Consider the following 17317-nt stretch of genomic DNA (forward strand, 5'->3'; position numbering starts at 1 on the left):
CGACTTTAGCTCATTAGAACGCATTCTCCAAAAGCCACAAAATACACCTGAACTTATTTCTGCAAATAAATGTGTGTGAATACCACAGCAGTGTTCTTACATTTGGGAACTTTACAGTAATTGATCAAACAACCATGAAAAGGTGCTCTCTCTACCGTAGTTATGCACAACAAGATCAACAACTAATGCTAGCCAGAGCGAGATGAGCTAAAATCTAATGAGAGAACATTAGATAAACCCCCTCAAATGATTTCAGCTAGTTGGCAGTCATAATTGCACTGATAAACAAAAGGGAATAGTAGCCTGCTCACTGTTCTGCAGCCTGTCTGCCAATGCATGCTTGTCCCAACCCACGTTTTGACAACTGAATGCGAATTTGCCTGCCTGTCCATTTGATTGATGCCAAATATATTTGATTGACAACTAAGGGTGCGTTTGTAAATTGCTTCCCGTGTGTTAGTGCACTCTGTATTCATACATTTGGAGCGTTGTCGGATTGTCTGTAAATTCCGCGCGTTTCGCTCTCCGAGCGTTAAGTGCAGTGTGCGCTCTTTCCACTCTGTCCGAGGAGGAGCGTTGATCCCAGCGTCCCTCAACAGCACCCAAACCATCTCTGCCTAAAGTTGACTAGCTACTTCGACACAAATGAGAGAACATCTCAATCTGACCATTTTACGCACCCTAGCAAAGCTGGTTAGGCTGTTTTCATTTTATCTAGAGAGTTAGTGACTAACTGTGCTGTTGGCAACAATTGAATTACGTTTTTTTCGTTGCGCGTCGTAAATTCATCAGTGGTTCTGCGCCCTGGCGCTCAGATGAGAGTGCTCTGAAATCGGAGTGGATAGCCAGAATGAATTTACGAATGCAAGATATATGCTAACTGAATAACAGTCAGCATAGCTAGCTAGCAAAGCGATTCACATTTCTTGCTTGCTAGCTAACCACCTGCATCTCTTAGCTGTAGCCACCAAAAAACTGAGGGGAAAAAGTTGGTCACTCACTCACCCAATGACTCGACATCCTCCCAATACTTCCCAGAAGCTAGCTAACGTTTAGCTCAGTGTTTTTACCTTGCTAAATAGATACGCTAGCCTATTAGCCACATTATGACTGACTTGTGATCACTGCCCTTGCTAGTTTGAATATATTGACATTCCCAGCTGTTTTTGTCCAAAAATATTAAGTCATTGAAACAAACCAAGCATCCCGAATTGGATGGAGGCAGCAGTGTACCAGGCCAGCTGTGATTTACAACCTGATAGCAATTTTTTGGGACTATATTAATCATGCATTGAACTATATCCATTTATTCTGACAACAATGCCTTACTGTACGTCATGGATGTTCTTGTCAAATATAACCTATTTTTAAAACCTCTGACAAGTTGGTTTTGTAGCATAAACTGGGAATAATATATTTTTTTACTGATTTGATTGTCTGTTTCATATCTGCAAAGTAGTTAAAATGCTGTCAGTTCCACGTCAAGGACAATCAAATGAAGTCAACGTGAAGGAGTATATTTGAATAATGATATAAATATGGTTATACAGGTGGTGAGTTAATGGAATCCTCAACCATAAATCTGGTGCTCGTCTCCAAATTAACATAAATTACAAATGGAAAGTACTTTAAGACTTTTCTCAAAGTTGTTGGTTGTTGTGACGTTTGTTTGTGTTGCATCATTAACAGGTTTGGAAGAATAGAAGAATAGAACTCCATGGCACTGAGTGGTTGAAGAGTCCCCACAATGTGGCCCGGTATAGGTTAGGATCCCCAAGCAATTCTTCTTCTTCTTCTACTTCTACTACTACTACTACTTCTTCTTCTTCTACTTCTTCTTCTACTTCTTCTTCTTCTACTTCTTCTCCTACTACTTATTCTCCTACTCCTACTACTGCTGCTGCTGCTGCTGCTGCTACTACTACTACTACTACTACTACTGCTACTACTACTACTACTACTACTACTACTACTACTACTACAGGGCTCTACGCTGACCTTTTTCTTTTTACAAGAAGCACGTGTGCATCTAAATTGACAAATTTAGCAGCACACAAAGAAATTTAAGAGCACAATAAAAAATATTTGATGTAACGGTGCAAGCATGACTGTCATGAATCAGCGCTCAGTGTATTCTCCACGGCACTTAGGGGCTGCGGTACAGTGAAGCAATCATTGCAACAATTATCTAGATGATTTTCACACAGCAAAATATTTAGACGCATATGTGAGCAAAATGGCCGCCCTGTATCACTACTACTACTACTGAGGCCATTATACACGACACGACCAAAAGGATGTGGACACCTGCTTGTCGAACATCTCATTCCAAAATCAAGGCCATTAATATGGAGTTCGTCCCCTTTTTGCTGCTATAACAGCCTACACTCTTCTGAGAAGGCTTTCCACTCGATGTTGGAACATTGCTGTGGGGACTTGCTTCCATTCAGCCACAAGAGCATTAGTGAGGTCAGGCAATGACATTGGGCGATTTAGGCCTGGCTCGCAGTCGGTGTTCCAATTTATCCCAAAGGTGTTCGATGAGGTTGAGGTCAGGGCTTTGTGCAGGCCAGTCAAGTTGAAAAAGGAAAGGGCCTTCCCCAAACTGTTGCCACAAAGTTGGAAGCACAGAATCGTCTAGAATGTCATTGTATGCTGTAGCGTTAAGATTTCCCTTCACTGGAACTAAGGGGCATAGCCTGAACCATGAAAAACAGCCCCATACCATTATTCCTCCACCAAACTTTACAGTTGACACTATGCATTGGGGCAGGTAGCGTTCTCCTGGCATCCGCCAAACCCAGATTTGTCTGTCGGACTTCCAGATGGTGAAGTGTGATTCATCACTCCAGAGAACGTGTTTCCACTGCTCCAGAGTCCAATGGCGGCGAGCTTTACACTACACCAGCCGACGCTTGTGTATGGCTGCTTGGCCATGGAAACCAATTTCATGAAGCTCGCGACAAAACAGTTATTGTGCTGACGTTGCTTCCAAAGGCAGTTTAGAACTCGGTAGGGAGTGTTGCAACTGAGGACAGATGATCTTTACACTACGCGCTTCAACACTTGCCGGTCCCATTTTGTGAACTTGTATTGCCTACCACTTTGCCGCTGAGCCGTTGTTGCTCCTAGACGTTTCCACTTCACAATAACAGCACTTACAGTTGACCAGGGCAGCTCTAGCAGGGCAGACATTTTACAAACTGACTTGTTGGAAAGGTGGCATCCTATGACAGTGCCACGTTGAAATTCACTAAGCTCCTCTGTAAGGCCATTTTATTGCCAATGTTTGTCTATGGAGATTGCATGGCTGTGTGCTCAACTTTCTACACCCGTCTGCAACGAGTGTGGCTGAAATAGCCAATTCCACTAATTTGAAGTGGTGTCCACATACTTTCGTATATATATAGTGTATCTCGATGAGGTAAAGTAATGTCACAGAAGCGTCATTGTAAAAACATTAGGCACACACATGGGTTACTGCCGTACACACACATGGGTTACTGCCGTACATACCGGCACACACATGGGTTACTGCCGTACATACCGGCACACACATGGGTTACTGCCGTACATACCGACACACACATGGGTTACTGCCGCACACACACATGGGTTACTGCCGTACATACCGACACACACATGGGTTACTGCCGTGCATACACATGGGTTACTGCCGCACACACACATGGGTTACTGCCGCACACACACATGGGTTACTGCCGCACACACACATGGGTTACTGCCGTACACACACATGGGTTACTGCCGTACACACCGCCACACCTCCACATTCACTAGAAAGCTGCCAACAATAAAGTGTAACAGGTTATCCGAGCGTCATCCTGGAAAATAGCACTTATTTGTTATTGTAAAGCCATTTGGGTTTTCAAGCCCCATCTCATCGTTGATCACTTACTCTGACATTCTGTCTAAAGCCTCTCTGAGTTAGACATAACTAAGTAGGCAAACAGTCACGGAATAAGTCCCACTCACTTGTAAATTCATTGATAAAGCAGCGTCAACACACAGCCAGGTTTGGAGTGTAAGAGTCGCCAGGAGACACCATCAAGACATCAGTCAACATGCCAAGTGCCCAGATAACAAAGTTCCACTTGTAACGAACGTTCAGTTGTAAAGATCCAGTATCCTCTTGGCTTACTGAAGTTGGACGTACAGACGCCCTCTTTACACCATGGACGTCTTCAATACGTTTTAGAAACCGTGTCTTTGATGTTTACTGTCCACTCCTGGGGTTCACGAATGGTGAAAGTCCAGAGAGATTGGGGCATGATATTAGGGCCGGGACCATACCAGTATCGCAATATTGTTTCTATGGCAAAAATGAAAACACAAAGCAGACCAAACTCTTTCAGTCCTTTAAACACCTGTTGTATGTAAAATATTGTGAGCTATAGATAAAAAATAAATACATGTGACTCTGGATGACATCATAATGTTTTGTTTCCAACATCAGGACTGTTTTCCTTACGAAGTTAAAAGCGCTTGGTGTTTTGTTTCTTTGCCACGATATTAACGAGTATAGAGATACTGGTATCATCCTGGCCCTACATGATACCCTTGACCGCTATAACTTGATCTCCTGTGTTTACGGGGTCACATCTGTCCCTGAGCCTGGGCTCTCCTCTCCTCTAGGCAGCGACACACCCACATGGACACCACCTCCGCATTGCCATCATCGTAGAGCAGGATGAAGGCATGGTCCTGCAGACATAGAAGGTAGAGAGATGGAGAGAGATTAATAGTGTCTCAGGTATGGATCCAGTGATTAGAGTATACTGTACATAGGCCACGACCAATGGAACAGCCAATCTCTCAGAACATCTGGAAAAATTACCACATTGGTCAATAAAAACACACTGAACTAAAAATAATCTATTTATTTTCCTCTTAGAAAGGAGATCAGTTCCGATCTCCTTTAGGATTTTTTATTAAAATATTTTCAAGGACAGTTAGAATTTACGAGCAGGAGCGTCCACCAGAGCTGTTCCCAGAGAATTGAATGTTAATTTCTCTACCATAAGCCGCCTCCAAAATCGTTTTTGAAAATTTGGCAGTACGTCCTACCGGCCTCAATCGCAGACCACGTTTATGGCGTCGTGTCGACGAGAGGATTGCTGATGTCAACGTTGTGAACAGTGCCCCATGGTGGGGTTATGGTATGGGGTAGGCATAAGCTACAGACAACGAACACAATTGCATTTTATTGATAACAATTTGAATGCACAGAGATACCGTGACGAGATCCTGAAGCCCATTGTCGTGCCATTCATCTGCCGCCATCACCTCATGTTTCAGCATGATAATGCATGACTCCATTCGCAAGGAACTGTACACAATACCTGGAAGCTGAAAATGACCCAGTTCTTCCATGGCCTGCATACTCACCAGATGTGACACCCATTGAGCATGTTCGGGATGGATTGATGTGTATAACAGTGTGTTCCTGTTCCCACCAATATCCAGCAACTTCGCACAGCCATTGAAGAGGAGTGGGACAACATTCCACAGGCCACAACCAACAGCCTGATCACCTCTATGTGAAGGAGTTGTGTCACGCTGCATGAGGCAAATGGTGTTCACACCAGATACCGACTGGTTTTCTGATCCACGCCCCTAACTTTTTAAGTTATCTGTGATGAACAGATGCATATCTGTATTCCCAGTCATGTGAAATCCATAGATGAGGGACTAATGAATTTATTTGAATTGACTGATTTCCTTCTATGAATTTTGAAATTGTTGCATTTATATTTTTGGTCAGTATACATACTTAATAACAAGGAGTGGCTGGAGTCTTTGACCATTTTTATGGCCTTCCTCTGACACCACCAGGTATACAGGTCCTGGATGGCAGGGAGCTCGATCGCAGTGATGTACTGGGCCGTACACACAACCCTCTGTAGTGCCTTGCGGTCAGATGCCAAGCAGATTTGTAAAAAAAAAATGTTTTACCTTTATTTAACTAGGCAAGTCAGTTAAGAACAAATTCTTATTTTCAATGACGGCCTAGGAACAGTGCCTGTTCAGGGGCAGAGCGACAGATTTGTACCTTGTCAGCTCGGGGGTTTGAACTTGCAACCTTCCGGTTACTAGTCCAACGCTCTAACCACTAGGCTACCCTGCCGCCCCAGATGCCATACCAAGCGGTGATGCAGCCAGTCAGGATGCTCTCAATGGTGCAGCTGTAGAACTTTTGAGGATCTGAGGGCCCATGCCAAACATTTCAGCCTCCTGAGTGGGAAGAGGAATTGTTGTGCCCTCTTCATGACTGTTGGTGTGTGTGGACCATGATCCTTAGCGATGTGGACACCGAGGAACTTGCAGCTCTCGACCCGCACCCCTGCAGCCCCGTCGATGTGGATGGGGGCGTGCTCGGCCCTCCATTTCCTGTAGTCCACAATCAGCTCCTTTGTCTTGCTGACGTTGAGGGAGAGGTTGTTGTCCTGGCACCACACTGCCAGGGGTCTGACCTCCTCCCTATAGGCTGTCTCATCGTTGTCGTCGATCAGGCCTACCACCGTCGTTCCATTTGCAAACTTAACAATGATGTTGGGAGTCGTGAGAGGCCATACATTCATGGGTGACCAGGGAGTACAGGAGGGGACTAAGCACGCACCCCTGAGGGGCCAACGTGTTGAGGTTCAGGGTGGCACTATGGTGTCACCAGAGAGACACATTCAGTCAGGACAATAACTGCTACACCAAGACTCCAGCATAAGGCTTCCCATAACCAATGCTCAAACCATACAAACACCAAATGCATATAATCCTAACCATATAGAGTCCAACTAGCACTGTGGAGATGGTGACAGAGGTCACATGACGTGTGACACATCAGTGACAAGAGCACCATGCACTGATACAACCTCATCTGGAGAGCCTTGTGTCAGTGATGACCTCCGCCGGTTCATACAGGGGTCAAGGGTGAAAGTGGTGGGGGTTGTCACGGAGACGGGCCAACGGTGACTGACCGCTACATTTATTTGGTGTGTCGAGTAGAGGGACAATTAGATAAACGACCAAAGCCATCGCTCTTTAAATGGACTTGTCACCCCTGGTTTCCCTGACACAGGACCTTCACTAACAGGCACTAACAAACACAGCACAGTGTTAATAAGAGTCCAATCTGGCCGAGAACAGGGGATATAAGGGACCTTGTGTGGGGGACAATGAATTTAGCCAAATAAAAAAATGAATGGAGGATAGATTACAGAAGGTAACATTGGAACAAGGACTTGATGGTGTTGAGGTGTAATATACAGTAATGTCAGTGTAGTTTGTATAAATACTATATTTTAATATGTTTGGATTCTGTCAGATATTTTACGTTTAAAAGGCAATGTTCTGCAACCTTATCCCAAGTTAGAACCTTAAGACCCGTAAGGACATAACTGGCAGTCCAGTCCAGACGGGGCCGGTCCAGTCCAGACGGGGCCGGTCCAGTCCAGACGGGGCCGGTCCAGTCCAGACGGGGCCGGTCCAGTCCAGACGGGGCCGGTCCAGTCCAGACGGGGCCGGTCCAGTCCAGACGGGGCCGGTCCAGTCCAGACGGGGCCGGTCCAGTCCTGTGTCCAGTGAGTCTGAGGGACTAGGAGAGCCCCATCAATCCTGGTGTCCTTCTAATGGGCAGCTGGGGCTAAGATAGACTGAGGTTAATTACTCTCATATCAGTGTGTGTGAGAGAGAGAGAGAGCTGGAGTGGATGCTCTTGGATGCCCCAATGTTCTGGGTACCCATCTCATCAATCATTGCTGTGCCTGTACAGAGAGAGAGAGAGGGGGGAGATGGAGGGAGTAAAGGGAGGGAGAGATGGGGTCCAGAGTAATGTCTTTAATATCCAGCTCCTGCTCTCTGCTCTCGACCCGAACAGACTGGCCACGTCTGATGGAATCTGACCTGAATGAAGGGGAGGGGCTTGGCTTCTGCCTTTTTAATACCCCATAGACAGATACACACAGACGTACGCACACACACCCAGTTTAAAGACAGACATGGAGAAAACCCACTAACTCGGACAAAGTTATTATTGGAATCCCAGTTGAGATGGTGTCATAATTCGGGCTAAAATTAACACACGCACGCCATGTTTTTTCAAGGCCAGCCAAATCTCCACAATGCGTGGACAATAAAGCTTTTATAAATGTTACACACGCACACACACACACACACACACACACACACACACGACCCGCCATTAATTAAAACACCTGCCACCAGAATTAAGCCGAAAACCAGGAGGACGTTATTAAGAGTCAAATGGAATAAATACTCTTTAGTTAGGTCATTTCAGGTGCTTACAGCTTTACCTTTCCAACGAGCCGCGTGGAGGATAGAGTGAGAAAAAACTCATTTAAAAAGTACCACTACATTAATCACAGTCTCAGCGCATCAAAGTGGGATAATCACCTGAATGGTGAACGTTCAAATAAAACGGCCACAAATCCCCGGGGAAATTCTACCGTACTCTTTAATTGTTTGGAGTTCTTTGATAGGCTTTTTAATCGAAGATTAATTTATGCAATTTTAAATAACTTCTACACATGATTAATAAGCTCGGAAAATTAACCGGAGTCGGAAGCAATTATAACAAGTGGCTGGTCATCACCTCATTACGCGTTGTTGGAGGAACGCGACGCAGTGGAGGAGTGTGTGTGTGAGAAGCCGTGTGTGTGTGTGTGTGTGAGAAGACGTGTGTGTGTGTGTGTGTGAGAAGACGTGTGTGTGTGTGAGAAGCCGTGTGTGTGTGTGTGTGTGTGTGAGAGAGGGGTGGGGAGGAAGAGACAGAGAGAAAGGTTGAAAAGGTCAGAAGAGTAACTAGGTCTTTGCAGATTTGCATGCTAATCTCCAGCTCCCACAAGGAAACTGACTGGCAGACAAGGGAGGTGTGTGTGTGTGTGTGTATATATGACGAGGGCTCCTTGAGGTGGCATTTTACTCCAGTACTTCCACTAAGTGTGTGTGTGTGTGTGTGTGTGTGTGTAGGTGTGTGAGAGATGGATTCTATATGAGATGATCCGTTACTCCAGTACATCAGCTTAAAAGAGGGATACGTTACATAGGCCAAACGGCATCCGTAGAGATGGCTAAATACCATATCTACCTAGAGCCTGCGCTGCAAGGGAGCTGGCTGGCTACACTAACTTGTACCCTTGTAGTTAATCAACACTGACTTTCTTATCATGATGAGGAAAATGAGACTCAGGGAATATTCTCTGGGCAGCAGTATGATGAGTTGACAAGCCTGGAATAGTTTAAATTCTATGACAGAGAGAGTAAAAACAGCTGCCATTAGGCTTTTACGAATTAGAATTATGAATAAAAAGTTAGCATTATATAAAAGATGTTTGCATGGCTATGTTCAACTGGTAAACACAGACCACTCCCCTAAATCCAGAATTGTCTAAATTCTCCTATTTCACTTTGTGAAGTCTCACTGAGTAAGAAGCCTTACTATGTTGAGTGCGAGGCCCTAGGGGTCAGATGTGATAAGAACGGTCCCTGGTGTTAAAGTGTCGACAACAGAAATGTCTGAGACGCTGAGAAAACCTTCCATCTTTCTAATGTGTAAACAAGTGGAGGAGATTGGAGTCCTTTTAAAATCCTGTCACTCTCACAGGTCCCAGTGGTGAATGCTGCGTGAAGGATGGGACTTTAAATCTCAGTTCTCTCTCTCTTCTGGGGCACCACGGGACTGCTGAACCCTTCCACCTCTTTACACCCTTAACAGCCCGTGCCGCACCTTTCAACCTCCCCAAACACACACTCAGATTACTACACTCAACAGTCATTTTTACATGGGGGTTTCTGCAGGGTTTTTGGCAAGTGGAGGCGGTCAGGGTCCTTGATGGGAGTTGGGGACTGTCTAAGACTCGACACACACAACACACATGCACGGCCCCTTTTGTCACAGACCAGGGGGCTCATCTGGCACCTCTGGGTAGGGGAGTTTGAAGGGGGCGGGGGGAGGGAGTTAAGGGGCCGGGGGGGGCTGTGTTAGGGACAAAGGTGCTAAAAGGCTCGTTGACAATGAGGGCCCTCCGGTGGGGAATAGAGGAGGAGAAGAGATGTCAATCAAGTCACAATCAGAGACAAGGGGATGGTGGGAGGGAGTGGATCAGACACACACACCTCAAAATGGAAAGGGTGAGTACAGAGGCCCCTTACAGCGTTACAACAGCTCTTTACAAAAACGAGAGGGAGAGAGACACACACAGAGAGAGAGAGAGAGAGAGAGAGACACACACACAGAGAGGGAGAGCGAGACACACAAAGAGAGAGAGAGAGAGACACACAAAGAGAGAGAGAGAGAGACACACACACACAGAGGGAGAGAGAGACACACAGAGAGGGAGAGAGACACACACAGAGAGAGAGAGAGACACACACACAGAGAGAGAGAGAGAGACACAAAGAGAGAGAGAGAGAGAGAGACACACAGAGAAAGAGAGAGACACACACAGAGAGAGGGAGAGACACACACACAAAGAGAGAAAGAGAGAAAGACACACAGAGAGAGAGAGAGAGAGAGACACACAAAGAGAGAAAGAGAGAGACACACAAAGAGAGAGAGAGACACAAAGAGAGAAAGAGAGAGACACACACACAGAGAGAGAGAGAGACACACACACAGAGAGAGAGAGACACACAAAGAGAGAAAGAGAGAGACAGGCATTCATTGCAGGGAGGAAGGAAATATGTATTTCAGAAGTATTCCTACCAGGTCAGACGACACTAGACTAGAGCATGGTGGAGCCCTGGTCATTTCCTGGGAGCCAGCCAATGGAAAGTCCTCAGTGTGTCATCGTATTATGAACACCTTGATAGGATATCATGAGGTAATGTCCTCCTAATGAAAGATGCATCAGTGGAAGGAGAACACACTGGCACTTTCCTGACAGACACAGCTGTTGTGATGCAAGTTGAGAAGACATTTTTTCCAAAGAGAGAGAGACACAGACACACACACACACCACACGCCATTCTGATTTCAGCTCACACTTTACTGGTTGACAGACCCTCTGCCTTGATGTTGACCTGATGACAACAGAGGAACAATGTTGAATCGTCTATTTAACAGGTTCTTTCTCTTTCAGAAATGTTATGTCTCCCAGTTCTGTGTTGACCAGTTAGCTCAGTTTAGCTATGAAACATATCAGCTGTGGTTACCTGGACTTAAAGTCAGTGTAAGCCGTTATTACGACTTGTTATAACATGAAGGCCGGTTTCCCAGACTAGATCAGACTAAAAAGCACTTTAAATGGAGAAACTCTACCAGAATGCTTTTTATTCCCGGACTGTTTTATTAATCTCTGTCCAGGAAAACGGCAACAAGTCTCCCTTCCTTTCTCTCCTCCCTTCCTTTCTCTCCTCCCTTCCTACCTCTCTCCTCCCTTCCCACCTCTCTCCTCCCTTCCCACCTCTCTCCTCCCTTCCTCTCTCTCCTCCCTTCCCACCTCTCTCCTCCCTTCCCACCTCTCTCCTCCCTTCCCACCTCTCTCCTCCCTTCCCACCTCTCTCCTCCCTTCCCACCTCTCTCCTCCCTTCCTACCTCTCTCCTCCCTTCCTACCTCTCTCCTCCCTTCCCACCCCTCTCCTCCCTTCCCACCTCTCTCCTCCCTTCCCACCTCTCTCCTCCCTTCCCACCTCTCTCCTCCCTTCCTCTCTCTCCTCCCTTCCCACCTCTCTCCTCCCTTCCCACCTCTCTCCTCCCTTCCCACCTCTCTCCTCCCTTCCCACCTCTCTCCTCCCTTCCCACCTCTCTCCTCCCTTCCCACCTCTCTCCTCCCTTCCTACCTCTCTCCTCCCTTCCTACCTCTCTCCTCCCTTCCCACCCCTCTCCTCCCTTCCTCTCTCTCTCCTCCCTTCCTCTCTCTCTCCTCCCTTCCTCTCTCCTCCTCCCTTCCTCTCTCCTCCCTTCCTCTCTCTCTCCTCCCTTCCTCTCTCCACTCCCTTCCTCTCTCCACTCCCTTCCCACCTCTCTCCTCCCTTCCCACCTCTCCTCCCTTCCCACCCCTCTCCTCCCTTCCTACCCCTCTCCTCCCTTCCTACCTCTCTCCTCCCTCCCTTCCTACCTCTCTCCTCCCTCCCTTCCTACCTCTCTCCTCCCTTCCTACCTCTCTCCTCCCTTCCTACCTCTCTCCTCCCTTCCTACCTCTCTCCTATCCCTCTCCTCCCTTCCTACCTCTCTCTCTCCTCCCTTTCTCTCTCTCTCCTCCCTTCCTCTATCTCTCCTCCCTTCCTCTCTCTCCTCTCTCTGTTTTGCGTCCCTCTCCCCTCAGGCCCTTCATTTCCGTTCTCCGTGATGAGGCACGAGATGAGGTCACGGCCGCGTGCCTCTGTGGCGAGGGTCTGATTGTCTCACGCACCCTCCCCCCCCACCACCGTGTACATATTAACAGTCTATATACACATTCCATCTGTATGTTAATGCAGCTTGCCACAGCTGGAATCCCCAGTACAAAGTGCCGTCGTTCACTAATAGTTATTATCTTCACGGCCTTATTCCTCCAGGAGAGCCGGTGGAAGACACGGCAAATTGTGTCTCTTTACGATTATGCCTCCGTGGGCTCGCTCATCAGCTTGGCATGGATGGTGGATGAGGATGGGACGCGGCTCCCTCTGATTATTGATATGGCTTTTATTGACGTCATTCCCGCTGTGGGGTTTTATGGTATGAGCATTAGTGGCTGTTAGTGATGCTGGTGTCCTGGGATATGTACAGTCTGTTTGGTTATTGTCTGACAGTCTGTCTGACTGTCTGTGACTATGGGATGTCCTACTAACTAACTAACTAACTAACTAACTGATAGACCTAAACTAAGCAGAGATCAATGCATTCTCTGAGGGAGAGAGAGAGAGGGGGGAGAGAAAGGGAGAGAGAGAGACAGAAAGAGAGAGGGGGAGAGAAAGGGAGGGGGAGAGAGACAGAAAGAGAGAGGGGGAGAGAAAGGGAGGGGGAGAGAGACAAAGAGAGGAGATAGAGAGAGAGATACAGAGAGATACAGAGACAGACAGAGACCGAGACCAAGAGAGACCGAGAGAGACAGAGACCGAGAGAGACAGAGACCGAGAGAGACCGAGACTGAGAGAGACAGAGACCGAAAGAGACAGAGACCGAGAGAGACAGAGACCGAGAGAGACAGAGACCGAGAGAGAAAGAGAGCGAGAGAGAGACAGACAGACAGAGACACAGAGAGACAGACAGAGACAGACAGAGAACCAACGACTGATCACTCCAATCCACAAAAGTGGAGACAAATTTGACCCCAATAACTACCGTGGGATATGCGTCAACAGTAACCTTGGGAAAATCCTCTGCATTATCATTAACAGCAGACTCGTACATTTCCTCAATGAAAACAATGCACTGAGCAAATGTCAAATTGTCTTTTTACCAAATTACCATACAACAGACCATGTATTCACCCTGCACACCCTAATTGACAACCAAACAAACCAAAACAAAGGCAAAGTCTTCTCATGCTTTGTTGATTTCAAAAAAGCCTTTGACTCAATCTGGCATGAGGGTCTGCTATACAAACTGATGGAAAGTGGTGTTGGGGGTAAAACATACAATATTATAAAATCCATGTACACAAACGAAAAGTGTGCGGTTAAAATTGGCAAAAAAAAACTAATTTCTTCCCACAGGGACGTGGGGTGAGACAGGGAAGCAGCTTAAGCCCCACCCTCTTCAACATATATCAACGAATTGGCGCGGGCACTAGAAAAGTCTGCAGCACCCGGCCTCACCCTACTAGAATCTGAAGTCAAATGTCTACTGTTTGCTGATGATCTGGTGCTTCTGTCACCAACCAAGGAGGGCCTACAGCGGCACCTAGATCTTCTGCACAGATTCTGCCAGACCTGGGCCCTGACAGTAAATCTCAGTAAGACCAAAATAATGGTGTTCCAAAAAAGGTCCAGTCGCCAGGACCACAAATACAAATTCCATCTAGACACCGTTGCCCTTGAGCACACAAAAAACTAGACATACCTTGGCCTAAACATCAGCGCCACAGGTAACTTCCACAAAGCTGTGAACGATCTGAGAGACAAGGCAAGAAGGGCCTTCTATGCCATCAAAATGAACATATAATTCAACATACCAATTAGGATCTGGCTAAAAATACTTGAATCAGTCATAGAGCCCATTGCCCTTTATGGTTGTGAGGTCTGGGGTCCACTCACCAACCAAGACTTCACCAAATGGGACAAACACCAAATTGAGACTCTGCACGCAGAATTCTGCAAAAATATCCTCCGTGTACAACGTAGAACACCAAATAATGCATGCAGAGCAGAATTAGGCCGATACCCACTAATTATCAAAATCCAGAAAAGAGCCATTAAATTCTACAACCACCTAAAAGGAAGCGATTCCCAAACCTTCCATAATAAAGCCATCACCTACAGAGAGATGAACCTGGAGAAGAGTCCCCTAAGAAAGCTGGTCCTGGGGCTCTGTTCACAAACACAGAGCCCAGAGCCCCAGGACAGCAGCACAATTAGACCCAATCAAATCATGAGAAAACAAAAAGATAATTACTTAACACATTGGAAAGAATTATCAAAAAAACAGAGCAAACTAGAATGCTATTTGGCCCTAAACAGAGAGTACACAGTGGCAGAATACCTGACCACTGTGACTGACCCAAACTTAAGGAAAGCTTTGACTATGTACAGACTCAGTGAGCATAGCCTTGCCATTGAGTAAGGCCGCCATAGGCAGACATGGCTCTCAAGAGAAGACAGGCTATGTGCTCACTGCCCACAAAATGAGGTGGAAACTGAGCTGCACTTCCTAACCTCCTGTCCAATGTATGACCATATTAGAGACACATATTTCCCTCAGATTACACAGATCCACAAAGAATTCAAAAACAAATCAAATTTTGATGAACTCCCATATCTACTGGGTGAAATTCCACAGTGTGCCATCACAGCAGCAAGATTTGTGACCTGTTGCCACGAGAAAAGTGCAACCAGTGAAGAACAAACACCATTGTAAATACAACCCATATTTATGCTTATTTATTTTCCCTTGTGTACCCTTAAACATTTGTACATCCTTGCAACACTGTATATATACGTAATATGACATTTGTAATGTCTTTATTGTTTTGAAACTTCTGTATGTGTAATGTTTACTGTTTTTATTGTTTATTTCATTTTTGTATATTATCTACCTCACTTGCTTTGGCAATGTTAACACATGTTTCCCATGCCAATAAAGCCCCTTGAATTGAATTGACAGAGATACAGAGAGAGAGATACAGAGAGAGATACAGAGAGAGAGATACAGAGAGAGAGATACAGCGAGAGAGATACAGAGAGAGAGATACAGAGAGAGAGATACATAGAGAGAGATACAGAGAGAGAGATACAGAGAGAGAGATACAGAGAGAGAGACACAGAGAGAGAGAGATACAGAGAGAGAGAGATACAGAGAGAGAGAGATACAGAGATACAGAGAGAGATACAGAGAGAGAGACAGAGAGAGAGACAGAGAGAGAGATACAGAGAGAGAGATACAAAGAGAGAGATACAGAGAGAGAGATACAGAGGGAGAGATACAGAGAGAGAGATACAGAGAGAGAGATACAGAGAGAGAGAGATACAGAGAGAGATACAGAGAGAGAGAGATACAGAGAGAGAGAGACAGAGAGAGAGAGATACAGATAGAGAGATACAGACAGAGAGATACAGACAGAGATACAGACAGAGATACAGAGAGAGAAACAGAGAGAGAAACAGAGAGAGAAACAGAGAGAGAGACAGAGAGAGAGACAGAGAGAGAGACAGAGAGAGAGACAGAGAGAGAGAGAGATACAGAGAGATACAGAGATACAGAGAGAGAGAGAGATACAGAGAGAGAGAGAGATACAGAGAGAGAGAGATACAGAGAGAGAGAGATACAGAGAGAGAGATACAGAGAGAGAGATACAGAGAGAGAGATACAGAGAGAGAGAGATACAGAGAGAGAGATACAGAGAGAAATGGGTCTGAGTGTTCAGTTCTCTTTCTCTCCCCTCAACTCCTCTTCCTTGTGTGAGAACACACACTCAGTTAGCACTTCCGCCTTTACACTCATCCCCAAAACGCACGCACGCACGCACACACACACACACACACACAGATTCAGATAGACTGTTTGTGTGTGTGTATCTATACAAACAGAACCACAGTCTCTCCCTTCCCTGTCACAGCTCTTAAAAGGTAGCTGGTGTAAATTGCTGTGGCCTTGTGCACTAACACCAGATCAGAGAAACCCATCAAGCAAACACTCGGAGTGAGACAGACTCAGTCAGACTCACTGGGGTAGAGGGGACATGGAACTCACGTCCAGACAGATATGTCTGTGTGATATCTTCCTATAGTCATGTTTTGGTTCACTTCCATAAGGTTGTTAGGTTTCTATAGTCTGTAACATGGTAACTCACCATAAGGTTGTTAGGTTTCTATAGTCTGTAACATGGTAACTCACCATAAGGTTGGTAGGAGTTTTCTATAGTCTGTAACATGGTAACTCACCATAAGGTTGTTAGGTTTCTATAGTCTGTAACATGGTAACTCACCATAAGGTTGGTAGGCTTCTATAGTCTGTAACATGGTAACTCACCATAAGGTTGTTAGGTTTCTATAGTCTGTAACATGGTAACTCACCATAAGGTTGTTAGGAGGTTTCTATAGTCTGTAACATGGTAACTCACCATAAGGTTGTTAGGAGGTTTCTATAGTCTGTAACATGGTAACTCACCATAAGGTTGTTAGGAGGTTTCTATAGTCTGTAACATGGTAACTCACCATAAGGTTGTTAGGAGGTTTCTATAGTCTGTAACATGGTAACTCACCATAAGGTTGTTAGGAGGTTTCTATAGTCTGTAACATGGTAACTCACCATGAGGTTGTTAGGAGGTTTCTATAGTCTGTAACATGGTAACTCACCATAAGGTTGTTAGGAGGTTTCTATAGTCTGTAACATGGTAACTCACCATAAGGTTGTTAGGAGGTTTCTATAGTCTGTAACATGGTAACTCACCATAAGGTTGGTAGGTTTCTATAGTCTGTAACATGGTAACTCACCATAAGGTTGTTAGGAGGTTTCTATAGTCTGTAACATGGTAACTCACCATAAGGTTGGTAGGTTTCTATAGTCTATAACATGGTAACTCACCATAAGGTTGTTAGGAGGTTTCTATAGTCTATAACATGGTAACTCACCATAAGGTTGTTAGGAGGTTTCTATAGTCTGTAACATGGTAACTCACCATAAGGTTGGTAGGAGGTTTCT

General features: G+C 45.7%; 1 protein-coding gene across 2 annotated transcripts in view; it reads right to left on the bottom strand.

Annotated features, from left to right (window-relative positions):
* Positions 1 to 2751: 2751 nt before the first annotated feature.
* LOC110526789 (dual specificity mitogen-activated protein kinase kinase 5) overlaps positions 2752 to 17317 on the bottom strand; it is a 137025-nt gene continuing 122459 nt past the window's right edge. For both annotated transcript variants that reach the window (XM_036981434.1, XM_036981433.1), the window contains exon 22: positions 2752 to 4725. In XM_036981434.1, coding sequence (XP_036837329.1) covers positions 4618 to 4725 — 108 coding nt within the window. In that variant the 3' untranslated portion in view covers positions 2752 to 4617. The remainder of the gene's footprint in view (positions 4726 to 17317) is intronic.

The sequence above is a fragment of the Oncorhynchus mykiss genome, chromosome 6, assembly GCF_013265735.2.
Source record: "Oncorhynchus mykiss isolate Arlee chromosome 6, USDA_OmykA_1.1, whole genome shotgun sequence".
NCBI lineage: Eukaryota > Metazoa > Chordata > Actinopteri > Salmoniformes > Salmonidae > Oncorhynchus > Oncorhynchus mykiss.